The 26,939-nt window shown below is 43.0% G+C and overlaps 1 protein-coding gene across 2 annotated transcripts in view; it reads right to left on the bottom strand.

Moving 5' to 3' along the window:
* Positions 1-26,939, bottom strand: part of KIAA1549L (KIAA1549 like) — a 207,663-nt gene that overhangs the window by 94,122 nt on the left and 86,602 nt on the right. Inside the window, exons 2-4 of one of the 2 annotated variants that reach the window (XM_073347699.2) lie at positions 6,862-7,188; positions 3,328-3,912; positions 991-1,103 (exon numbers count right to left, since the gene is read on the bottom strand). In XM_073347699.2, the coding sequence (XP_073203800.1) occupies positions 991-1,103; positions 3,328-3,912; positions 6,862-7,188 (1,025 nt within the window). Of the gene's footprint in view, positions 1-990; positions 1,104-3,327; positions 7,189-26,939 lie in introns of both variants that reach the window. The other variant, XM_073347698.2, reaches the window with a different exon arrangement.

Raw genomic sequence — 26,939 nt, forward strand, 5'->3', positions numbered from 1 at the left:
TGTCCCTTGAAATGCTGAATTGCCATTTGGAGTTAATCATACCGGTGAAGTTCTCAGATGCTTGGAGAACTGTATTATTTAAAGACCAAAATAAATTCTCCAAAACATAACAGTTTGCCATTAACTGGACGCACAGTCAAAACAGTCTGTTGTTATTAAACAGTAATGATGTTATGAAAGTTTTTGGAGAAAAATGTTTCCTTCTCTATCTGTCACTGGCAATAAAATTTAAAAGCCTCAGAATGTGTAATTCTAATCCCCCGCCCTCCCTTTTTTTTTTTTTAAAGCTCCAAACACCAGTTTTCTGGTTTTTTGTTTTTGTGCGGGGACAGGCCTTGATGAGGTGAAAGAGAAGGGGAAAAAATTGGGTAAACTATGGGGTTAAATATGCTCACTACTGCATAGCCAAAATCAAGCCTGCCATGTGCCATGCATCTTGTCTCTCCCACATTTGGCAGAAAAGCCCTGAGATTTCTCACATCCAGCAGGGTTGCAGGAAGGGCCTGCTGGCCATCAAGGGCCATTGCAGCACCTGCTGAGCAACAAGTCAGACAGCCTCTACTTCACATCACACTGCTCCCTCTGCTAGAGCCAAGTGGATAAGGAACAGCTGGGAAGAGAAGGCGATTACTCCCTCAATCTTCCAGTAGTTAATACCATCCTTAGATTATCTAGAACCAGTTCATGGACTGAATTCCATTCAGTACACAATTCCATCAAAAGGTACCTGGCTCTGCGTATCACAAATGCAAACTACTCAGTTTTGTGGGTCTTGGAGGCCTTATTCCTTTTTGTTTGAATTGGGTCTAATGGAAATGAGATGAGATACAAGAGTTAGAAACTAGGATGCCCTTAATTCATATTATTAAAAACACACAAAACCCCCACAAAAACAACATCTTTCACAAACTACTAATATTCAGTACAAAAGTTCTTTTGGGGGGGCGGGGGGGAGACTTATTTTACTATATGCTAACTAAGCTTGCTTACTTGAGCATTGACATTTTGGTTGAAAGCTTGTCTCAGTGCCTGGGTCAGTCCTTTTGTCACATTCTCTTTTAAGGAACTGCTGATCAGCAGCCTTCTTGTGTTCAGGAACAGAACTGTTGAACAACACCAAGTTAAACATTAGTTTGAAACATCAATGTGCTGTTTGCTTGAGGGTTGGTTTATTTTTTCTTCTAATTTTGATCACAGTCATTCGAAACTCAAAGACTATCCATAAGAAGCTATGCTGTGCATCAGGTACACAGAAGTTCAGTACTGCAGGGGCTAGACACAACCTGATTTCTCAAGTCCTCAGTGTACAAGGCCTATCTGGGGGGGATCACGGACTAACAGTTGCAGTAATATTTTAAAACACTGAGTTACCAGCATGCTGCTGTTTTGAGGAGAGTACTCTATAACCAGACTATCTGAAGACAGACTGATGAAGCATTCTAACACAGCTGATGTGGCATTGCCTCACAGGGCTCATGGTACAGGAAGGTTCAGAGAGGACTGTGTGGAAGAATATGCACTGCACATTTTCATAAAGAGAACAAATTAATATTTTTACTTCTCAAAAGTGGAAACAAACAAATAAAAATGGCATTTCATATCCACTGTTACTTTCATTATAGAAATTGTCCGAACTTTTGTTTTTTGCTCTGGGGCAAAGACTGGGTCATTTACCCATGGCATCTTTGTAGCATAATTTGCAGACAGACTAAGGGCTAGTCTACACTAGAAGCACTACATCGATGCAGCTACTCCAATGCAGCTGCGCCACTTTAGCACATCTGGTGAAGATGCTGTATGCTGACGGGAGAGTATATGCATAGCTTTAGAGGGGAGATGGCATCGAAGGCTGATAACAGAGGACGTTCATTAGCATCCGCACTCCCTCCTAGAGAAGGTACATACAATGCCGCAAAAGCACATACACAATTGTATTTTAATACATTGTGTCCCAAAAGTATCAAACCTACTTCAATAAGGTTTAGCTTAATTCAATAAAATTTATCTAAATTCCATAAGATTGTTCAAGATATTACAGGATATTGTCATTCTGTCACAGCTGCTGCCCATGTCGTGTTAGTGCAGCAGATATTTAGGGGCCTCAGACATAGGAAAAAGGATATAATATATCCAAGAGAGGATCATTTCCAGATTTCACTCTCCCAAGCCCCTCTCATGCCTGTATAAATTGACATATCCTTTTATCTATACCTCCCCCTTCCTTTTGTAACTCTCAAAGCCAAGTATCTAATGTGGTGATACACTATGCCAGTGGTTCTCAATCAGGGGTACACAGAGGTCTTCCAGGGGTACATCAACTCATCTCTATATATTTGTCTAGTTTTACAACAGGCTACATAAAAAGCACTAGCAAAGTCAGGACAAACTAAAATTTCATACAATGACTTGTTTATACTGCTCTATATACTATACACTGAAATGTAAATATTTATATTCCAATCAATTTATTTTATAATTTTATGGAAAAAATTAGAATGTAAGCAATTTTTCAGTAATAGCGTGTGGTGAAACTTTTGTATTTTTATGTCTGAGTTGGTAAGCAAGTAGTTTTTAAGTGAGGTGAAACTTGGGGTACACAAGACAAATCAGACTCCTGAAAGGGGTACAGGAGTCTGGAAAAGTTGAGAACTACTGCACTACACCACCAGCATAAGTCTGGTAAAAAATTATTTCTAGAAACCCATTCAATTGACTGTTCTTAGGAGTGGCCTTACCTTAAGTTTAAGAAACCAAGATTAGAGCAATGACAAGTGGTGCTATTATCAAAATTTAGTATGTCAACATGTGACAATAAAATATTTTGAAAACGTATGATATGAAATGCTTTTTTGAGACACTGTTATGATATAAACATTGCTTTGAAATTCTTCTGTACATAGGAGTTTACAGAATGACATGCCATTCCATATCAGAACAAAAGTCTATCTAGTATATTAACCTGCTTCAATCTGTTACCTCTGCCTGTCACTGCAGAGGAAGGAACAAACTATCATAATGTGCTTGACCACCGTGCAGCTCATGCCCTGGAGCATGGGATTTGGTTACCTCCTTTGAGCATGTATACGGTAGAATGTAAAAGTATATATATAAATCTATTATCTATATTTACTAACCCCACCATAACCTATCTATTTGGCTTGTTAGTGTAGTCATCCCCATTGTATCTAATCCCCACATTAATCATTATAGCCCTTAAGTTATTTAGTAAACTAACCAGTATTTAAACAACTTTTCTATTTATGATGAACTATACTTCATACAAAACGGATGTATTTCTAATCAAACAAGCTGAATATAGATCCATACCTGATTTAACCATAAGGTTACTGGACAGCTGGCATTCCGGAGGGGGAACTGTTGTCACATTAGCAAAAGTTGCAATTGCAGTTGTAGGAGCAGCAGAATTGTTTTCCACTGGAGCAGTGGGGAGCCTAGTTGTTTTCGCTGATGCTGTAATAGATGTCAAAGCTGCTGTAATTGTCAGTGGATATGCAGTTGATGTTTTGGTGATTTCTGAGCTTGTAAATTTCTTGGTGTCAGGTACTGTGGTTTCTATCTGTCTTTGTGTGTGTGTTGTGGATGTCAGTGTGGAAGCTGTGACTGTGCTAACATTATTGGTTAGAAACATAACGGTGTGGGGGCGTGATGTAGGTGTGTGTCTTGGTGCAAACGGAAAGTTTGTATGTGTTTCTACTGTTGATGTCATTTTTGAGGCACTGTTATTTTTTGCTAGTGTTGATATCAATGTGCTTAATGCTGTCACAGACAGCAAGGATGCATTTTCACTGCCTAGAGAAAACAAGGATGAAGTTGGCGCAGATTTTCCTGTTACTGATTTTGCTTCTGAAGTTGCTACTGTAGGTATTGCACCTGCCGACACTGAAGGTAGCACTGTAATGACAGAATGGGTAAAGTTGGTTGTTGGCAAAAAAGCAGAGGTTATATGTGTTGGTGATGCATGGACAGAAGTTATGATGACTGACTGCAAAGCATTGGTGGTATGTGTTTGCGATGGGGTGCCATTGGTAGCTTCATTAGGTACAGCAACTGTAATTAGAATATCACCTGTACCATTTGCATGCCACCTTTCTGTACTAAACGTAGCTTGTTTTTGAATAACACTAGTCAAGTGACTCGGTGGCTCTGAAACAGAGCTGTTTGTGAAGTCTGTCAAATTTCCAGAAGACAAGTATTTTTCTGGAGTTAGAATAGATATCAGTGTTGAGCTTGAAGATTGTTTGGCTATTGGAAAGGAAGAAATTGTTGGTTGTGTACCACTGATAGAACTAATTTCATTATTAGCTGAGACAATCAAATTGTCAGTGAATTGAGAAGCCAGTGGTAGCTCAGATGGTGTTGTGTATAAGGCTTTTGTTGATGAAGAGATATTGTCACCATGGATTGTCTGAGATTTCAGAGTGCTATAAGCAGTACTTGTATCATCAGTTGCAAAATCCTTCACTGGAGGCAAATACAGATGGGCGGATACTTCAAAGTTTGCAGTGAAGTTAGTGTCCCTGAGAGTGAAGAATTCAGTAACATTTTGAGTTGTGTCAGTATCTTTTTTTGACTGGGCTGCAGGTAGTGCTGTAGTGGTAGCCTGGGGCGAATACTGAACACTAGACCTTTCCAGGGCAGATGAACGTATGTTAAATTGTGTGAAATTAGGAGACTTAATTTCAGTCCAAGGTGAAGTTGAAACATTTTGATTAGATTTTGCAGATGTAGACGTTTCTAAAGTTACAGAGATAGAAGCAGTTTGTTTGTTTGTAACATCATTTATTTGCTGTTGCAGACCTGAAATTGTTGAATATGGGGCGTGATACCCAGTTTCTAATGAAGAAGTGCTTGGAGAAACTTCCATTATTGGAATGTTGGTTGTTTCTTTTACTGACAGAACACTAACACCAGCTGAAGTAAGCACGGCTGTAGTAGTCCATTCAGAAGCTGAAGCACTGATTATAGGTATAGGTATCTTTGTGGTATCTAAGCTGCTTTCAGAGGCAGCATTTGAAATATTAGAAAAAGCTGACGCTGGGCTGTGTGGGGCTTCTGTTGCTGGAACAAATGATGGCAATGCATATAATTCTGAAGGCACAATAGTGGTCCATGGTTTTGTATCATCTGTGGTTGAAACTTCATCAGTGGTAAGATCAGGTTTATTTAAAGCTTGTAGAGCGGCATATTCTATATGTGGAGTGACAATGGTGAATGTTTCTGTATTTGTTTCTTCATTTTCTGTTAAGTCTACAGCTGGACTTTCTCCATTAATAGCTGAAAGCTGTGAAGTTGTAGAATTATGAATAGCAGGTGTATCTTTAATAGTGAGCACAGATTTTGAAAGGCCTGTATTGGGAGTGGGTAATGATACTGCAGATGTAGTAACAGGACTGATGACTTCTGTTTTCAAAATACTTTCAGGCAGCACTGTTCCTGTTGTGCGCTTGCTGGGTCGAGTTTCTGGAGAACGCTGAGATCCGTAAAAAAGGACATGGTTAGAATCTATGTTGGTGTATACTTTGGCTGTACTACCTGTTTCGAAAGACTGATGGGGTGCCTCTCTAGCTAAAGAGCCATCAGAAGGTTGCAAAGTATGTTCAAAATCACCTGGTAATACCACTGCATTGGCCTCAAAAACTGTATCAGTCACCTCTTTTCCAACAGCTTGACTGATTGACACTGCTGAGCGAAAGGACGAAATATTTATTAGAGGGAACACAGAAGTGTTCTCATAGGCTGGCGTTGAGTTTGTTGCATTGTTAGTACGTGCTATAGTATTAAAGGTATGATTTGTCACAGTTATTAAGGAAGATTCTTTATCGGTTGAATAAGGAGGTGGGTTTTTTCTGAAAAGAAAGTCTGATATACTTGTAGGTGCTGGCGGTGGAACTACTGCATTGCTGGTGCTTATTGCATCTGGAATAAATGTTCTTGGCACAGTAAAGGAAGACCTATTTTCTGTTGAATGGGAGAGTCCCACTGGATTATTAGAAGCTGGTGATAAAAATATTGCCTTGGTAGAACCCGACATGGCATTAGTTGATGTTGAAGACTGATGACTCATCACTTTTGGTAATGCAGCTATAGTGCCCACGGTATGAAAGAATGAAGTACTAACCATTGGAATCTCTGATTTACTATTAAAAGCTGGTGACGATGCATCTGGGCTGACGTCATTCTCTCTGTCAGTCACCACTGCCTGGAATGGCAGATTGGTGGGTACTGCTCCAGAAGAAGACACGTTATCTGTTGAGTGAGACAATGAAGTTCTTTCAGTAGGAAGCCATGACACAGTTTCAGAAGCTATTGGTAGGAAAGACTGAGAGGAAATTACTGACAGAGAAGTTGGAGAGTGTGCAGAAAGTAGGGAGGTACTTTCTGAGGGTGACACTCTTCCCATTGTCTTTGTGGAATGTATCATTGTTGATCCAAAGCCATTACGTGATGTGGTACCCGTGACCTCTTTGGGACCCCTTCTGGATAATGTGTGATTCAATGTACTGGAATTTACAGCAGTGACTGTGCTTGGTGGATTATCTCTGCTTGCACTAAAATGAGAGTCAGTTGAATCTATGTGGAAGGAACTTTCAGTATCTGTGGATAAAGGCACTTTGGTGGGTAGTACAGTCAACTTAGAAAAGATAATGGTATGAGGTGATTGTATTACCAATGAAGAAAATGATGGTGATGGAACAGTTGCAAGAATGTCTGATCCTGATGTGGTTTCTTTTGAAATGGAGGGTGTTTCTAATGATGTTAGCTGAGATGGTACAGCAGTACTTGAATGTGTCATTGATGGTTTTGTGGACAATGTGGCAAACATACTGATTTGAGGCAAACCTGATACAACAGCTGTTTCATTTACATCTTGAGAGGATGACCTCACTGGTGATTCAGCTGAAACCTCGGAAGGCTCCTGGGATGCACTATTTCCGCTGCCTTGGTAAAGAGTGGGCGAAAAATTAGTTTGATCCATAGTTCTGGCGCCAGTCAGTGTTGTTTTTATTTTCTGAAGCAAGTTTGCATTCTCCAATGTCTGTCTCATTGACATGTCAGCCACTGAGGAAGACTTAATTTCTGTGGAAGGCCATGTTGGTGAAAATATAGATCTCCAGTGAGCAGGAGACTCTGTAGAAGGGGCAACATTTATTTGGTGTTGTTTGGTACCTGTAAAAAATAATTAAAATGAATATTTTGCAACAAATGTGTTATCTTGATACACTACACCAGTGAATCTGAACAGAAAATGTTTAATCCTAGGTAAATGACTTATTTCTCTGTGTTGGAAGGACATAATGAATGAACCATCAGAGAAAGTTAAAAAATATGAACATGAGAAGTACAATGTGAGTAAAACATAACTCTCTAATTGTTTCATTATACAGAAAAATTAAAGATAACGCCCAGCTTTACTCACAGTGATAATACAAAATAATTACTAATATTGCTCATAAATTAGGATGGCTTAACTTAATAGGAAGATAAGTTGTTGCACCCGAGACAACTTCTGGTGTTATCATCTTCATACTGTGTCAAAATATTATATGCAATGTAGTTGTAACCGTGTTGGTCCCAGAATATTAGATACACAAGGTGGGTGAGATAATATCTTTTAATGGACTGGCTTCTGCTGGTGAGAGAGAAGCTCAAATGCTCATCTCTCTCACCAACAAAAGCTGGTCCAATAAAAGATATTACCTCAACCACCTTGCCGCTCAAAATATTAGGGATTAGAAGCAGCTATACAGAGGGAATGGATTCTGACAACCAAACATCACTGACTTAGCATACTGTACACTATGGGAATAGAGTCAAAATTGGTTGGGTTCCTCTATGAAGCATCTGTACGTGGTCATCTTGCCAGCTGTAATAACGTGTGTAATTATAGGCAGAAAGGCAAGAAAATATAACAGGAATGAAATTGATTAGGGGGGGATTAAAAACAAATGAGGAAATTAAACTCCTTATTTGATATGTGCAGATGTATAAAACATCTCCAGCACCAATTTATTTAGCATTCTACACCTTATTGTTCCTAAGCTTTGTTTTCTTAAAATGATTACACAGTACGCTTAAAAATCACAATTCAGAAAACCTTACATTCTTTTTATTTTAATTATGACTCAATCAAGATTAAAATTAACATTTTGTTGTTGTTTTTCATGAGATAATCAATCAACTAAAGCTTATCATTGTCCTCTTCCATTTCACTGTGAGCCAGATTGTGGCCCAGCCTATGTACCCAGTCCATAAGAGGAAGCAGACCCCTCCCCTGTAATGGGCGTGGGTAATTATACTACAGATGTAACAAAACTGATGCTTTCCCTGCACATACATACACATTGCTATGCGACTTCAACCAATGTTGGAGTAGATGCTACAGACCTCCTAATCCCCCTTGAAACCACTTATAAACTTGAAGTGATAGCTTGTAATTTTAACAGTTTTCAATACTTTGCACCACTCAGTCAAGTGGGTAGGAAGTAGGCAGGGCATTGGCTCAGCCTCCCAATAAGCCTGTCAGTGCAGCTGAGCCAGCCCGGGAAGAGGTAACCTACTACCAGTAGGGGCCAGTGCAGATCATGACTCCACTGGAATAAGCAAGGAACATGGAAGATATCATGCCAGTCTGAGGCCACTTACTGGGGATTGATGCTGCTGCGATTGATGCAGTGAGGGTCAATTTAGCAGGTCTAGCGAAGACCCACTAAATCGACCTCAGAGTGCTCTCTGGTCAATTCCAATACTCCACCAGAAGAAGAGTAAGGTAAGTCAACAGGAGAGCATCTCCCGTCAACACAGCACGGTGCAGACACTGCAGTAAGTTGACCTAAGCTACATCAACTCCAACTATGTTATTCACGTAACTGGAGTAGCATAACATAGGTCGATTTTCCCCTGTAGTGTAGACAAGGCCTTAGGCTCAATTCCTTCTCTGTGCAGCATCTGTGCTGCAGATTGTCCTGTACACATACACACAGGTCAGAATAGATGATCGAAGTGGTTCCTACTGGTCTTAAATCTGTGATTCTATTACTCTAGTCCTGTATTTGGGCTCCAACCCACCATATACACAGATTTTCCATTCAAAACACTTTAACTACAGAGTGGCTGACAAAGTACTGCAGAGTGAAAGGTAGTTCAGATTAGTTTATTACTAACTCAATATTATTGTTTGCCATATAGCAAACATCTTAATGTGAAAATTAAATGCAGAGTCCAAACTATTTTGAAACCAGTATTTTCATTTAGCATTAACACACTGTAGTTAAGCTAATATCAAGTCCAACTAGCATTTTCACATTACAGGGATTAAAGACCTTTCCTCTTACTATATTGTTTAAGAACTGTATTGGATCATGATGAGAAATGGCTTTGTTGCAACATATGCTGAGAATAAAGCATCCAGATACAAATTATTTTAGGGAAGGAGCATACTTAATTGGAATGAAAGAAAGAGGAGAATATTATGCACCAAAATGAAATCCTCAGATATTTCCTAAATATAGGCAGAAAAATATTATATGGGGGAAATTAGTTTAAATTATTGTACTTACAATGGGCTAGATTGTGCTCTTCAGTACAGTCCTGTATCGGAGGTATTACATAAACCACACAACCTCCCAGGGGGAGCCCTGAGAAGCAATGTGACTCACACAACCCTATGTCTACAATACAGATGTTACACCCATTGTTCTCCCCTCAATTGATTGAAAAATACCTTGCATCCACACACAAAAGGGCTTCCACCAACTATTGGAGAAGCAACAATCACAAGTCACAAGACTGAAATGCCTGCAAGCTGCATGGAAACTTTTAAAAAACACCATAATAGAGGCTCAAATTAAATGTATATCCCAAATTAAAGAGACTAATAAGAGGACTAAGAAATTGGCACCATGCCTAAACAACGGAGTAAAAGAAGTGGTTAGAGGCAAAAAGACATCCTTTTAAAAAAAAAAAAAAAAAGCATGAACTCTGGCAAGTCAAGTGTAGGAGTACAATTAGGCAGGCCAAAAAAAAATTTGAAGAGCAAACACCAAAAGACTCAAAAACTAACAGAAAAAATATTTTAAGTATATCAGAAGAAGGAAGCCTGCCAAACAATCACTGTGGCTCCTGGATGATTGAGGTGCTAAAGGAGCACTCAAGGAAGACAAGGCCGTTTCAGAGAAGCTAAGGGCTTGTCTATACTGGCACTTCACAGCGATGCAACTTTCTTGCTCAGGGGTGTGAACACCCCCCCCCGCACCCCAAGTGCTGCAAGTTTCAGCGCTGTAAAGTGCCAGCATAGACAGTGCACCAGGGCTGGTAGCTACGCCCCTTGTGGAGGTGGCTTTTGTAGAGCAGTGGGAGAACTCCCTCATCAAAAGCTCTTAAGCAAAATAAGCAATCATGAGATAAGAGAGAAGGTCCTTTCTTGGATCAGTAACTGGTTAAAAGTCAGGAAACAAAGGGTAGGAATAAATGGTCAGTTTTCGTAGTGGGGAGAGGTAAGTAGAGGTGTCCCCAGAGATTTGTACTGGGACCAGTGCTGCTCAACATATTCATAAATGATCTGGAAAAAGAGGTAAATAGTGAGATGGCAAATGAGGATACAAAATTACACAAGATAGTTAGGGCCAAAGCAGACTGCGAAGAGTTTCAAGGGGATCTCACAAGACTAGGTCACTGGGCAAAAAAATGACAGCTGAAATTCAATGTTCATAAATGCAAAGTAGTGCATATTGGAAAACATAATTCCAACTGTACATGCAAAATGATGGGGTCTAAATTAGCTGTTACCACTCAAGAAAGAGGTCTTGGAGTCACTGTGGACAGTTCTCTGAAAACATCCACTCAATGCACAACAGTAGTCAAAAAAGTGAACAGAATGTTAGGAATCATCAGGAAAGGAATAGATAATAAGACAGAAATATATCATACTGCCTTTATATAAATCCATGGTACACCCATACCTTTACTACTATGTGCAGTTCTGGTTGTCCCATCTCAAAAAAAATATATATTAGAAATGGAAAAAGTACAGAGAAGGGCAACAAACATGATTAAGGGTTTGGAACAACATCCATATGAGGAGAAATTAAAAAGACTGGGACTATTCCCAGTTCACCGGGGGAAGGAGACCAAAGCCCTGAGGTAAGTGGGAAAGCGGGATACTGGGAGGAAGCACAGGCAGGAATGTCTGTGAGGGGAGGGCTCCTGCCTCATACTGGCAATGAGGGGCGATCAACAGGTTATCTCAAGTGCTTATATACAAATGTACAAAGCCTTGGAAACAAGCAGGGAGAACTGGAGGTCCTGGTGATGTCAAGGAACTATGACGTGATCGGAATAACAGAGACTTGGTGGGATAACTCACATGACTGGAGTACTGTCATGGATGGTTATAAACTGTTCAGGAAGGACAGGCAGGGCAGAAAAGGTGGGGGAGTAGCACTGTATGTAAGGGAGCAGTATGACTGCTCAGAGCTCCAGTACGAAACTTCAGAAAAACCTGAGTGTCTCTGGATTAAGTTTAGAAGTGTGTGCAACAAGAGTGATGTAGTGGTGGGAGTCTGCTATAGACCACCGGACCAGGGGGATGAGGTGGATGAGGCTTTCTTCCGGCAGCTCACGGAAGCTACTAGATCGCATGCCCTGATTCTCATGGGTGACTTTAATTTTCCTGATATCTGCTGGGAGAGCAATACAGCGGTGCATAGACAATCCAGGAAGTTTTTGGAAAGCGTAGGGGACAATTTCCTGGCGCAAGTGCTAGAGGAGCCAACTAGGGGGGGCGCTTTTCTTGACCTGCTGCTCACAAACCGGGTAGAATTAGTGGGGGAAGCAAAAGTGGATGGGAATCTGGGAGGCAGTGACCATGAGTTGGTTGAGTTCAGGATCCTGACGCAGGGAAGAAAGGTAAGCAGCAGGATACGGACCCTCGACTTCAGGAAAGCAGACTTCGACTCCCTCAGGGAACAGATGGCCAGGATCCCCTGGGGGACTAACTTGAAGGGGAAAGGAGTCCAGGAGAGCTGGCTGTATTTCAAGGAATCCCTGTTGAGGTTACAGGTACAAACCATCCCGATGAGTCGAAAGAATAGTAAATATGGCAGGCGACCAGCTTGGCTTAATGGTGAAATCCTAGCGGATCTTAAACATAAAAAAGAAGCTTACAAGAAGTGGAAGGTTGGACATATGACCAGGGAAGAGTGTAAAAATATTGCTCGGGCATGTTATCAGGAGGGCCAAATCGCACCTGGAGCTGCAGCTAGCCAGAGATGTCAAGAGTAACAAGAAGGGTTTCTTCAGGTATGTTGGCAACAAGAAGAAAGCCAAGGAATGTGTGGGCCCCTTACTGAATGGGGGAGGCAACCTAGTGACAGAGGATGTGGAAAAAGCTAATGTACTCAATGCTTTTTTTGCCTCTGTTTTCACTAACAAGGTCAGCTCCCAGACTGCTGCGCTGGGCATCACAAAATGCGGAAGAGATGGCCAGCCCTCTGTGGAGATAGAGGCGGTTAGGGACTATTTAGAAAAGCTGGACGTGCACAAGTCCATGGGGCCAGACGAGTTGCATCCGAGAGTGCTGAAGGAATTGGCGGCTGTGATTGCAGAGCCACTGGCCATTATCTTTGAAAACTCGTGGCAAACCGGGGAAGTCCCGGATGACTGGAAAAAGGCTAATGTAGTGCCAATCTTTAAAAAAGGGAAGAAGGAAGATCCTGGGAACTACAGGCCAGTCAGCCTCACCTCAGTCCCTGGAAAAATCATGGAGCAGGTCCTCAAAGAATCAATCCTGAAGCACTTGCATGAGAGGAAAGTGATCAGGAACAGCCAGCATGGATTCACCAAGGGAAGGTCATGCCTGACTAATCTAATCGCCTTTTATGATGAGATTACTGGTTCTGTGGATGAAGGGAAAGCAGTGGATGTATTGTTTCTTGACTTTAGCAAAGCTTTTGACACGGTCTCCCATAGTATTCTTGTCAGCAAGTTAAGGAAGTATGGGCTGGATGAATGCACTATAAGGTGGGTAGAAAGCTGGCTAGATTGTCGGGCTCAACGGGTAGTGATCAATGGCTCCATGTCTAGTTGGCAGCCGGTATCAAGTGGAGTGCCCCAAGGGTCGGTCCTGGGGCCGGTTTTATTCAATATCTTCATAAATGATCTGGAGGATGGTGTGGATTGCACTCTCAGCAAATTTGCGGATGATACTAAACTGGGAGGAGTGGTAGATACACTGGAGGGGAGGGATAGGATACAGAAGGACCTAGACCAATTGGAAGATTGGGCCAAAAGGAATCTGATGAGGTTCAATAAGGATAAGTGCAGGGTCCTGCACTTAGGACGGAAGAACCCAATGCACAGCTACAGACTAGGGACCGAATGGCTAGGCAGCAGTTCTGCGGAAAAGGACCTAGGGGTGACAGTGGACGAGAAGCTGGATATGAGTCAGCAGTGTGCCCTTGTTGCCAAGAAGGCCAATGGCATTTTGGGATGTATAAGTAGGGGCATAGCGAGCAGATCGAGGGATGTGATCGTTCCCCTCTATTCGACATTGGTGAGGCCTCATCTGGAGTACTGTGTCCAGTTTTGGGCCCCACACTTCAAGAAGGATGTGGATAAATTGGAAAGAGTCCAGCGAAGGGCAACAAAAATGATTAGGGGACTGGAACACATGAGTTATGAGGAGAGGCTGAGGGAGCTGGGATTGTTTAGCCTGCAGAAGAGAAAAATGAGGGGGGATTTGATAGCTGCTTTCAACTACCTGAAAGGGGGTTCCAAAGAGGATGGCTCTAGACTGTTCTCAATGGTAGCAGATGACAGAACGAGGAGTAATGGTCTCAAGTTGCAGTGGGGGAGGTTTAGATTGGATATTAGGAAAAACTTTTTCACTAAGAGGGTGGTGAAACACTGGAATGCGTTACCTAGGGAGGTGGTAGAATCTCCTTCCTTAGAGGTTTTTAAGGTCAGGCTTGACAAAGCCCTGGCTGGGATGATTTAACTGGGAATTGGTCCTGCTTTGAGCAGGGGGTTGGACTAGATGACCTTCTGGGGTCCCTTCCAACCCTGATATTCTATGATTCTATTCAGCTTGGAAAAGAGGCAACTAAGGGGGGAGATATATGATAGAGGTCTATAAAATCATGGTGTGGAGAAAGTGAATAAGGAAGTGTTATTTACCCCTTCACAACACAAGAACTAGGGTTGCCCAATGAAATTAATAGGCAGCAGGTTTAACACAAACATTAGGAAGTACTTCTTCACACAATGCACAGTCAACCTGTAGAACTCATGCCACCCTTAGCCATGCAATACAACCAAGTAAATCAAATCAATTCAGGGCTCTAATGCCTAATGCTCTAAGACCCCCCAAACAAAAAGAAACAGGGGAAAAACACTTGCACATTTACAATAGTTAGGGCAGGGGTTTCACCTGGTTCTGAAGCACTAATTATAAGTCAATAGCAAAGTACATGGTTCTGTACAATACATCCCTACAAAATTAGCATCTGGATTAGTTTAGCACCAACAAAGTGAAGTTTCATTTATATAGGATTGCTATTGTATGAAGAAAACACAAAATTAATTGCCAAATGTTAATCATAGAACTAGGAACTGAAGGGAATTGCTACACAAACCACTGAGGTCCTACATAAGTAACATACATTTACATCAAATTTTTGCAATCTACCACTTCTGCTCTTACACATGATTACCCAGCCACATTTATTAGCATTCGGTAATATTCTTTGACTAGATCATTAGAGGAAGGAAGAAACTTGAAGGACTGAGCTGTCTAGTTTTCAGGATTAGCTTCTAGTAATTCCTATGATAAACAGGATTATTCAGTTAATAACACCATTCACAGCACCAAGAAGGTATCCAGGACTGAACTCTGGGCCAAAAATCATAATCAGGCTTTCCGCATTAACCAATAAGGTCCAGGAGCCTTGCACCTATGATGGAGTGATTTTAGCGGTGTCATTTCTGAGACAGAGGCAAGTAGATGGGGCAGCAGTAGTAGCAAGAGGAGCTAGGCAAACAGAGGAATCATGATCAGCTAGAATATGGCTATGCCAGCCAACCTCGGGGTGGAACTACCTCTGGATGCTAACCACACCCAGTGAATGAGATGCTATTTTATAGGGGAAAGAATGGAGTGGTAGGCTGGAAATGACGTTGCAGAGCCAGCTCAGGAGTATCAGCCTGCATGAAAAGGCTTGCAGCACAATAGGTACTGTCAAGGCCAGGTTGTGGGAAACCAGATCTAGTGGTCAGACCACACTAAGGAGTTGAGAGTCAGCTGGGTCAGGATACCAAGAGATCTGAAGCAGGAGAGAAACTGGAGATCAGAACCACAAGCTGATAACCAGAGTCAGGCGGAGTCAGGATACCAGGGGGTCAGAGGCAAAAGACAAACTAGAGCTCAGAATCACAAGTCAGAGTGCAGGAGCCAATCTGGGACAGGATGCTGGGAAGTCAAGCTGGGGGAGCAGGAGTAGGAGCAGGAAGTACAACACTGTCCAGAGCAGGGTGGATCCCAGTTCTTTGGACAGCTTCCTGTTCCCTTTGCTGGCTTAAGTACAGGCAGAAGGCCTATTGGCTGCCCTGGGACTCCCCCAATAGGATATCAGGGATGGAGCCTCAAACTGGGGCTGGGTTCATGGATCCTGGGTCAGCGGTTGTCAGCAGGCTGCCAACTGGAGGACTGAAGTGTGGTTGTTTCTGTGGACTGAGGTTCAAGGCCCGTGTTTCATGACAAGTACACTGCAACACTTTGGTCTCTATGCTGCTGTTCCTGTTGTTTGTGGCTCAACGAGTTACATGTCTTGAACATTACTAGCCACTGTGACAAAGTTCCTGCTCTACCTTGGTGGGTCTTGCGCTTATTGGCGGATTTGCTCGCCTTGGAGCCCTCAGCTTGGCCGTTCTTCTGAACCCACAGTCCAGGTCGACTCCTCCTGTGTATGACCAGGAGTTGGGAGGATTTGGGGGGAACCCGGGCCCGCCCTCTACTCCGGGTTCCAGCCCAGGGCCCTGTGGAATGCAGCTGTCTAGAGTCCCTCCTGGAACAGCTGTGTGACAGCTACAACTCCCTGGGCTACTTCCCCATGGCCTCCTCCCAACACCTTCTTTATCCTCACCATAGGACCTTCTGGTGTCTAATAATGCTTGTACACCTCAGTCTTCCAACAGTCCGCGTTCTCACTCTCAGCTCCTAGTGCCTCTTGCTCCCAGCTCCTCACATGCACACCACAAACTGAAGTGAGCTCCTTTTTAAAACCCAGGTGCCCTGATTAGCCTGCCTTAATTGATTCTAGCAGGTTCTTGATTGGCTGCAGGTGTTCTAATCAGCCTGTCTTAATTGTCTCCAGAAGGTTCCTGATTGTTCTGGAACCTTCCCTGTTACCTTACCCAGGGAAAAGGAACCTACTTAGCCTGGGGCTAATATATCTGCCTTCTATTACTCTCCTGTACCCATCTGGCCCGACCCTGTCACACCACCAAAACAGTTGCAGTGGCTGTGTGACGTACAGAGTGTGTTCTTTAATGGTGTATCCTGTACAATACAGAAACTGTTGTCTGACATTAGAAATACATTTAGGAGACCTTAAAAAGCAACTATGGGGTGCCTTCTTTCCAAACCTTTAGCTCCAGTTCAGCAAACCACTTAAGCATGTAATTAGTCCCATTGACTTCAATGGAATTTTAGCATGCACTTTGCTGAATAAGGATAGACTCAAACACATGCTTAAAATTAAGCACGTGTTTAAGTGCTTTGCTGAATCAGGGCTTTAGCCAGTCTGTGGTTTAAAATTGCTTTAAATGACCTCAAAATTCATCATTGCCCAGTCTGTTACACCACTAACAAATTGTACTAACTGACTATTGGTACACATACTGTAACAGAACCCAGAGCCAAAGCCTTCTGCATGGTTTACATTATACAAGACTCACCTACTGCTTTCTGAAGTGAGTCCTAGAGGGAAACATGGAGAGAGAGGTTTATTTTTTTTCTGCAGGCTTTGCTTTCTAGAACATCAGAATACATCAACATCAATCCACGTATGATCTGTAACATTCTCTCTCTCGTCCTCTGTTCCTTCACACTTGAAGGTCATCATTCTCATCAGCAGCATACAAGAGATACTGTAGACTCAAGATAGTGTCAAACTGACATTATCACAGTTTGACACATAGAGGAAAGCATGCAGAGTAGCAAAAAACAAATAAGAATGTCATCTGCTATGGAGTCATCTGCTGTTTCTCTTCCACAACTCACAGCTACCCAGCTCCAGTCCTTTTCTCCTCACTTTAAAGTAAAGTATTTTTCTATGCCAGCTGATAATTTTTCTTTTACATCCTTTGGTGAACAAAATCCCCCAGGCATCCACACTCATTCTGTGAGGTTTACAGAACTACTTACCAGGTGTTCTTTAGACAGATTCAAAAGACTGTCACATTACTGCTGTGAAATTTCTTATGATTCCATCTGGCTACCAGTGCATTTCTAGAAACGTCTCCCACTCTCACATAACTTGCCATCTTCCATTAGCAAGCAGCTGGGGTACTTGGAAAGTGAGAGAATCCTCCCATTATGTGAAGTTTAATCTCAAATTCATGTACATTTGGGCAATCCCTTTCCTAGTTGAGAATGGATGGATTAACATAAGCACCTACCGTTCTGAGATCAAATAATAAGAAAGATATAAAATGTGTATGTGAGTGGTGGGCAGAACATACCAAAATGGGACACAAAGAAACAGCTGCAGAGATGAGGAAGGAGAAGCAAAGAAGCAAAAATGAGGGGAGACCAACAAATAAAAATGCATACAGGTTGCAGCAACACTTCCTTTGGAGGCCCCTGCCGTATGTTTAGTAGCAATTGGAGAGGAGAGGACCAAATCCCATCTTTGTCTATAACATAACTACACCTATAACTGGCCTTGGGGGAACCTGGAATACTTGTTATCACTGCAGATATAGAAGGAGCATAAATGACTATACTTCTTGAAGTATAGTACGACACATATATCAAAGCTGTGTGAAAAGTTTGGAAGACTTGTGTGTAAGGGGACAGAGTTATGGAAGGCTAAGAAAGCATGCAGGAAAAGCTTGAACCTAATACTCAGGAGATCAGTGCACACATTTGGAGACAGAGCACTGCGAAAGAAAGATAAACTTAGCTGTAGTCTTTTTTAATGGAGAAGATTTGGAAAAAATAGGTGAAAAGGGGACCAATAAAAATGTGGTTGCGGGAGAGCAGACAGGAAATTACTGGAGCATGGTTAAGATTTTGGCAGTGGGGACAGATAGGAAAGGAAGAAACAACGTGGCAGGATTTCGCAAGGGCCTAGATGTGAGGGAAATGGAGTGGAAGAGTGTCAGCAATGGCAGAGAAAGTGGGAGAGTAGAGGATTTGGAGGTGGAGCTGATAAACTCAGTTGTAGCCATGTTGAATTCAATGTGGTGAGAAGACATCCAGGCAGAGATATAAGAAGTGGGTGGAGAAGAGGGACTAGATAGAGGGTGAAAGCTCAGGAAGAGGACAGGTAAAATAGAGAGTGTAATGCAGCTGAACCCTTAGGTGGTCTTGCTCTCTCCTAGAAGGAGAGACTAGAGAAAGAGTGGAGAGGGCTAAGGAATAAATCCCTGCAGCACCACAGCAGACAAAGAGATGGGAAAAAGAGATGAAGCTATTGGAACAAATATTCAAAGATTGGCGAAAAAGCAAACAGGAGAACCAAGAAAAAATAGCATCTCAGAAGCTCAGGGAAGACATTTTGAATAGCAGTGAATATTCAACACTATCAAGGAGAAGCAGAGATATAAAAATTATTAATTAAGGGCAGAATGTATTTAGTAGCAGGGTGAGAGCAGGCATAATGACTATCAACATGCATTTGATATTAAAATGCAGATAAATAACAGCCAGAAAAGTATAAGTACATGGTGAGGTTTAAGCAAGATCCTAACGAGGCAAAGGCATTGAGTTGTAGCATGAACACACAAGTTGTGGTGTGCTGCCTACTGGAACATTAAATCTTTCACAGGCTATCTCAGGAAGCAAGGAGACAGAACCAAGACACATGAAGGAACAGACATGGCCTGACAGGACATGCATGCATGAGTTGCAGTGGTAGCAACTGGAGACAGCTTTAGTAAATCCACTGAAACTAAAATTCCTTCCACATTTACAACTTCTGTTTCAGATTAACAGCTTCTGAAAATGCAGATTAGCACAACTAATTACAGTGGTAAAGTGTCTGCCCAGGAGAGAATGTGACCTTTACAATCCACCAGCAACTCTAGCACTTGGCAAAAGCAGCTAAAGAGCAAATTGAACTGAATATGAAATTAAAAACTCTGTCTTGAGAACTCTGTACTCACTTAAATTACACACCCAGCCATAGTTTGTACATTTCATTAGTTATTTATCCTATTTAGGATGACCTTTTGTTCTACCATACTTCAGGCTATTGACTTACTGCCTTCTTCTTAGGGCTAAAACCCATTTAGCAGTGAACTCATTAAAACAACCATTATTGATTAATAAACTTTTTCATTTCGGGTAACAGGAAATATTTCAAAATGTGCCAAGGCAGGAAAGAGAGAAAGCAATCAATTTCAGAGGAAGTTATGCCTTTTCACCTATACAAACAAACGCAGGGCTCAATCATGAGCCCTCCTGTGACCTGCATAGAGAAGTAAGAGCTCATAAGGAGCCTCCTTACCTTAGGTCCCCACCCAGACCATGAGTGGCCACTCTCTCTTCTGCACAGCTGGTTTGGCAGGGTTGGGAAGTGTGTGAAGCTTTGACTCTGCCCCCTACTGCACCAGTTCCTATACCACAGCTGATGCAGACAGGACAGTAACCTGGGTCATCAAAAAGGATGTTGAGATTATGTCTCCCTGGAAAAAGGGGGAAACTCCAGGACCACAGTCTGGTTCCTGCCCCGCTCCTGAGGCAGTGCATGTAAGCCCTGCCCCTTATACAGACTGGATTCTGAGGTTTCAGTCCAACCCACAGTAAAGGTGACTATATTGGAAAAAGGTTACAACCAACAAAAATGCATGTGTGTCTGCCATGTCCATAAAACCTTGTATTTCTATACAGCGTTTAGATCAAGCCACCACATATGCAAATTGCACACGTACAGAGCTGAGGTTTGAAAACTTGGCCCTATTTGCTTTATGATGTTAGAAGCCAGGGAATATGAAAAAAACTAGTTGCAGAGCACATGTTCTACACTAGATCAGGTAAGGAATGGCTTAAGTCCCTGCTCCACGCTAGAGAACCTACCTATTCAGTCTGTCAATTAGAGAGAGACTCCGTCTCCCATAAACTCAACAGAGCAGGCTTTTAAGCAAGAGGAGGAAATAGCTTGGGGTCTCTCATAAAGAACATTTTCTCTTTTCTTCCAGTCTAGGACAGAACTGAGCCTGGAGACTCTCAGAACCAGCCAGACTGAGAGGTCGGGAGAAACTGGGGAATAGACTGCTTCATCCCTGCCAGAGTACTGCACCCCTCAGAAAAGACTGTTTGCATTTTCTATTGATTTACAATGACTGAAAGGATCCTGCCAGGCTCCTTGGCAGTAGATTCTACACAATGATCCAGTTCTGAGGATAGCCTTCTGAGGATAGTTTTACCACTCTGGAAACCAAATGGAACAGAGAGGTTCCATGCCGGGAGACTGCTGCATGAAATGGTGTTATAGTTTTTCTTTTGTGCCATTTTTTCCTTTTATTCTGTGGCTCAACACCACAGCCCCAGGATGGCCTTTTACAAGTCCCTGTAAGAAAACTACCAAATACAGTACGCAAGTTCAATATCTGACACCCCATTTTTCAAATTTAAAAAACCCCAAAACACCAATTCTTCATTGGGTAGACATATCTATTAATAAGACAAGGAACAGCTCAGTGTTTCAGTCATTTGGAGTCTGGACTTCTTCAGGGGGTGTAATAATCCTGGAATAAACTTAAATGACTTAAACCAGATTTCCACTTTTATTGCAAAGAGTTACTTTCCAACGTATATTCAGGTCATCAAGATTTATTTATTCATCTTTACTAACTATATCTACTTGAAGCTCTAAATGCAATACAAAATATACTTAAAGTAGCTTTTAATAAAATATCAATAATACATATCAAAATAAGGCACTAAAATAAGGACTTTCGCCCACAAATCATAAAAGAAAAAGACCTCAGCTCTTCTACAATATCTTCCCAACCTAAGACAACTTCCCTAAGCAAGCATCTTCTATCCACCAATCAGCCCTTCTCTTCCCTTTCCCAAGAAAAGCCTAGGAGATCAAGTAGGTATTCCAGCATGTCCTGAAGGTCACCATATCCCAGCTCTGGTTAACTACGGAAGGCAGTGAACTCCAAACCAAGGACTCCTCTCAGAGAATGCCAGTTCTGTCCTGTTTATACAAGGAGAGGCCTGTTTGCTTGAATGCCTCAGATGATCTCAGCTGTCACGGTAACACACAAAAACAATCAGCGTCTCAGCTCTGGTCTACATTACAGGGTCTACACTATGGGGTTAGGTCAAATTTAGCCGCGTTAGGTTGATTTTAAAATGAATGTGTCTACACAACCAACCCCGTTCCAGCGACCTAAAGGGCTCTTAAAATTGACTTCTGCACTTCTCCCCGGCGAGGGGAGTAGCGCTAAAATCGACCTTGCTGGGTCGAATTTGGGGTAGTGTAAACGCAATTTGACGGTATTGGCCTCCGGGAGCTATCCCAGAGTGCTCCAATGTGACTGCTCTGGACATCACTTTGAACTCTGATGCACTAGCCAGTTCACAGGAAAAGCCCCACCAGGAAATTCTGAATTTCATTTCCTGTTTGGTCAGCATGGTGAGCTCAGCAGCACAGGTGACCATGCAGTCCCCCCAGAATCACAAACGAGCTTCAGCATGGACCAAAAGGGAGACACAGGATCTGATTGCTGTATGAGGAGAAGGATCTATGCAGGCAGAACTCTGATCAAAAAGAAGAAATGCTAATATATAATGCCAAAATTGTATAGGGCATGGTAGAAAGAGGCTACAACAGGGACACACAGCAGTGCCGCGTGAAAGTTAAGGAGCTCAGGCGAGCCTACCAAAAGATAAAGGAGGCAAACGGTCACTCTAGGTCAGAGCCCCATACATGCCGCTTCTATGATCAGGAGCATGGCATTCTGTGGGGGGGGGGACACCCTACCACTTCCGTACCACTGTCCATGGACACCTGCAAGAGGCAAGTCTCACTCAACAGGGAAGATGATTCTGCAGATGAGGAAGAGGAGGAGGAGGAGAATGCACAGCAGGCACGCGGTGAATCCATTCTCCCCAGCAGCCAGGACCTTTTCACCACCCTGGAGCCAATACCCTCCCAAGGTGGGATCCCTGACCCTGAAGCTGGAGAAGGCACCTCTGGTGAGTGCATATTTGTAACTACAGTACAGGGTTTAAAAGCAATAGTGTTTAATGTTTGATTTGCCCTGAAGAATTGGGATGCATTCGCAGCCAGTACAGCTACTGGAAAAGTCTGTTAACGTGTCTGCGGATGGAGTGGGAATCCTCCAGGGACATAAAATCATGGAATCATAGAATATCAGGGTTGGAAGGGACCTCAGGAAGTCATCTAGTCCAACCCCCTGCTCAAAGCAGGACCAATCCCCAACTAAATCATCCCAGCCAGGGCTTTGTCAAGCCTGACCTTAAAAACTTCTAAGGAAGGAGATTCCACCACCTCCCTAGGTAACACATTCCAGTGTTTCACCACCCTCCTAGTGAAGCTCTCCTAGAGGTACTCTGAAAGCCCTTGCAGAAGGTTTCTAGGGAGGGCTGCCTTATTTCATCCTCCACATTAGGACACTTTACCACGCCAAGCCAGTAGCAAGTCGTCTGGAATCATTGCAGGAAAAAGCATAGCATCGAATGGTCCTGGGTTTTGGTCGCATTCAAGCAACATTCGGTCTTTATCTTTCTGTGTTAGCCTCAGGAGAGTGATATCATTCATAATCACCTGGTTGAAATAGGGGAATTTTTGTAAGGGAACAGTAAAAGGACCCCATTCATGCTGGGCTGTTTGCGCTTGGCTAAAAGGGATCATTCCAGAGAATAGCCACGTGGCAGAGGGAGGGGTGAAAGGATCATCCCAGAGAATAGCCACGCGGCAGGGGCAGGGGTGAAGGGATCATCCCAGAGAATAGCCATGTGGAGGGGTGGGGGGAAATGTGTGCTGCACATCCACCCGAAAACCACAGCCCCTCCTTTTAAATGTGAAACCCAACTGGCATTACTTGCGATGGGAAACGATGGTGCTGCAGTTTGAAATCATTCCCACATGTTATGAAGGCGGAAGAAACCAACCCCGTGTACCAAAAGGCTTACCATGGCTGCCTGGAAACCGAATTCTGTTGTCCAGCCATGTGTGATGTGTCACCATACTGGCAGGCGCTCAATATAAAAGGCAAAATGCGACCTTGTACCTAAAGCATATGTGCTGTCCACTGTGAATTGCTTGATTCACTGTGAAACAGTGTCCCTTTTGTTCTCAGAAATGTATCATCTTAAATTTTACTCTCCCTTTTTATCTTCCCCCAGGTGCAAATATTTCTATGCTCCCCCTATCATCTCCGTCCCTGAGGTTATCGCAGATTAGAAGGCGAAAAAAACGCACTTGCGATGACATGTTTTCCAAGCTCCTGTAGTCCTCCTGCACTGATAGGGCACAGCTTAATGCATGGAGGCATTCAGTGGCAGAGGCCAGGAAAGCATTAAGTGAGCATGAAGAGCAGAGGCAGGAGGCGATGCTGAGGCTAATGGGGGAGCAAATGGACATGATGAAGCGTCTCTTGGAGCTGCAGGAAAGCCAGCAAGAGCACAGACCCCCGCTGCATCCATTGCATAACCGCCTGCCCACCTCCCCAAGTTCTATATTCTCCTCACCCAGACACCCAAGAACATGGGGTGGGGAGAGGTGCCGGGTACCTAGCCACTCCACTCCAGAGGATGGCCCAAGCAACAGAAGGCTGTCATTCAAACAGTTTTGATTTGTAGTGTGACTACAATAAGCAATGTGGCCTTGGCCTTCCCTCTTCCTGCACCCCACCCCACCCGGGCTACCTTGTCAGTTTTCTCACTTTTTTTTTTAATTAATAAAGAAAGAATGCATGGCTTCAAAACAAAAGTTACTTTATTTCCTTTGCCAGCTGTGATTGAAGGGCGGGAGGATGGTTGGCTTACAGGAAATTAAAATCAACAAAGGGGGAAGGTTTGCAGCAAGAAGAAACACACACAGCTGTCACACCGTAGCCTGGCCAGTCATAAAACTGGTTTTCAAAGCCTCTCAGATGTGCAGCGTGCCTAGCTGTGCTCTTCTAATCGCCCTGCTGTCTAGCTGCTCAAAATTGGCCGCCAGGCAATTTGCCTCAATCTCCCACCCCACCATAAACGTCTCCCCCTTACTCTCACAGATATTATGGAGCTCACAGCAAGCAGCAATAACAATGGGAATGTTAGTTGCACTGAGGTCTGACCTAGTCAGCAAACAGCACCAGCGAGCTTTTAAACATCCAAAGGCACATTCTACCACCATTCTGCACTTGCTCAGCCTATAGTTGAACTGCTCCTTACTACTGTCCAAGCTGTCTGTGTAAGGCTTCATGAGCCATGGGAGCAAGGGGTAAGCTGGTTAACTATTGGCATTTCAACATTCCCAACGGTAATTTTCTGGTCTGGGAAGTAAGTCCCTTCTTGCAACTGCTCAAACAGCCCAGAGTTCCTAAAGATGCAAGTGTCATGCACCTTTCCTGGCTATCCCACATTGATGTCGGTGAAACGTCCCTTGTGATCCACCAGTGCTTGCAGCACATTGAGAAGTACCCCTTATGGTTTACGTACTGGTTGGCAAGGTGGTCCGGTGCCATGATAGGGATATGTGTTCCGTCTATTGCCCCACCACAGTTAGGGAACCCCACTGCAGCAAAGCCAACCAGTATGACCTGCACATTTCCCAGAGTCACTACCCTTGAAAGCAGAACATCAGTGATTGCATTGGCTACTTGGATCACAGCAGTCCCCACAGTAGACTTGCCCACTCCAAATTGATTCCCGACTGACCAGTAGCGGTCAGGCGTTGCAAGCTTCCACAGGTCTATCGTCACATGCTTCTCAACTGTCAGGGCAGCTCTCATCTTGGTATTCCTGCGCTTCAGGGCAGGGGGAAGCAACTCACAAAGTTCAAGGAAAGTGGCCTTACGCATGCGAAAGTTCTGTAGCCACTGTGAATCATCTCATACCTGCAACACTATGCAGTCCCACCAGTCTGTGCTTGTTTGCTGGGCCCAGAATCAGCATTCCACTGTATCAACCAGCCCCACTGCTGCCATGATGTCCCAATTGTTTTCAGGAACATCTGTGTCCACGTCCTCATCACAATCGTCCTCGTGCTGGTGTCTCTTAGCCCAGTTCTGCACAGACTCCAGGATAATGCATGAGGTGTTTACAATGCTCACAACAGCAGCAGTGAGCTGAGCGGGCTCCATGCTTGCCGTGGTATGGCATCTGCACGGGTAACCCAAGAAAAAAGGTGCAAAACAATTGTCTTCCGTTGCTTTCATGGAGGGAGAGAGGGAGGAAGGGAGAGAGGAAGGGGCAACTGACAACATGTCCCCAAAACCACCCTCGACAATGTTTTTGCCCCATCAGGCATTGGGTGCTTAACCCAGAATTCCTATGGGCTGCGGAGACTGCAGGAACTGTGGGATCGCTACCCACAGTGCACTGCTCCATAAGTCGATGCTAGCCACAGTATTGAGGACACACTCCACCGACTTAATGCGCTTAGTGGGAACATACACAATTGACTGTATAAAATCGATTTCTAAAAATTGACTTCTATAAAATCAACCTAATTTCATAGTGTAGACATACCCTCAGATAGCTAAGACCCAAACCATAGAGTGCTCTAAAGGTCTAAATCAACACCACAGATTGACTGGAAATCAGTTGGTAACCAGTGCAGACGATGGAGCAAATGTAACGTGGTCTCTTTAAACCTGTTTTACATGGTAAGCACTGCATTCTGCACAAGCTGTAATATCTGAATGGTTTGAAGATACAATCCCCATGCAGAGCACATTGCAATGATCTAATTTTGAGCTGACAAAGGCATAGATAATGGTGTGGAGCTCTCTGCATGTGAAGGGAAGAGATACAACCTCTTTTGACACATTCCACCTATAGGAAGTGCTCCTGACAGCTTCTCCTTACTTGGGAGTCCAGCAAGATGCCCAGGCAATGAATTATGGACACAGAGGATGGAAATATCCTGTTAACCATGAGTGCCGATATAATTTCGGCTATTTTCTCCATTTGCTTAAATCCTACAAGTTTATCTCAGTCACGTTTAGGTACAGCCTATGCCACACAGCCAATCCAATTACATTTTATTGACTCACATATGACATATGTCTTTTGCTAATACAAAAAGAAAAACATACACAATCTAAAACAGCAGCAACAGCGATATAATACTCAGAATGTCACTCAGAACCTAATAAAATCTCCCTCCTTTGGCACAACGTAGAAAAGGGCAAAAATTGCCACCAATTTGCTTATTACCAAGGATTGAGAAAAAACTAAAAACCTTATTATTTTGTATACAAAAGAGGTAAAATCTAGCATTCTCAGAAGCTGGAAAATTCTACAATGCAAATGATAATGAGGTAGATCTTCCAATACTCCAGATTTACATGGGCAAAAATGAAGATGTGAAGGAACTTTTGCATATCTACCTTTAAGGATAGCAGTTTCCATGATTTGGAGTCTTAACTGAATATATGCCTGACGTAAAAAAAATGATTTGATTACTCATTCAAATGTGGTTCAAAAACATGAGCCCTCTTCAAAGTAGAAA

The sequence above is a fragment of the Lepidochelys kempii genome, chromosome 6 (assembly GCF_965140285.1).
Source record: "Lepidochelys kempii isolate rLepKem1 chromosome 6, rLepKem1.hap1, whole genome shotgun sequence".
In the NCBI taxonomy this organism is placed as follows: Eukaryota; Metazoa; Chordata; order Testudines; family Cheloniidae; genus Lepidochelys; species Lepidochelys kempii.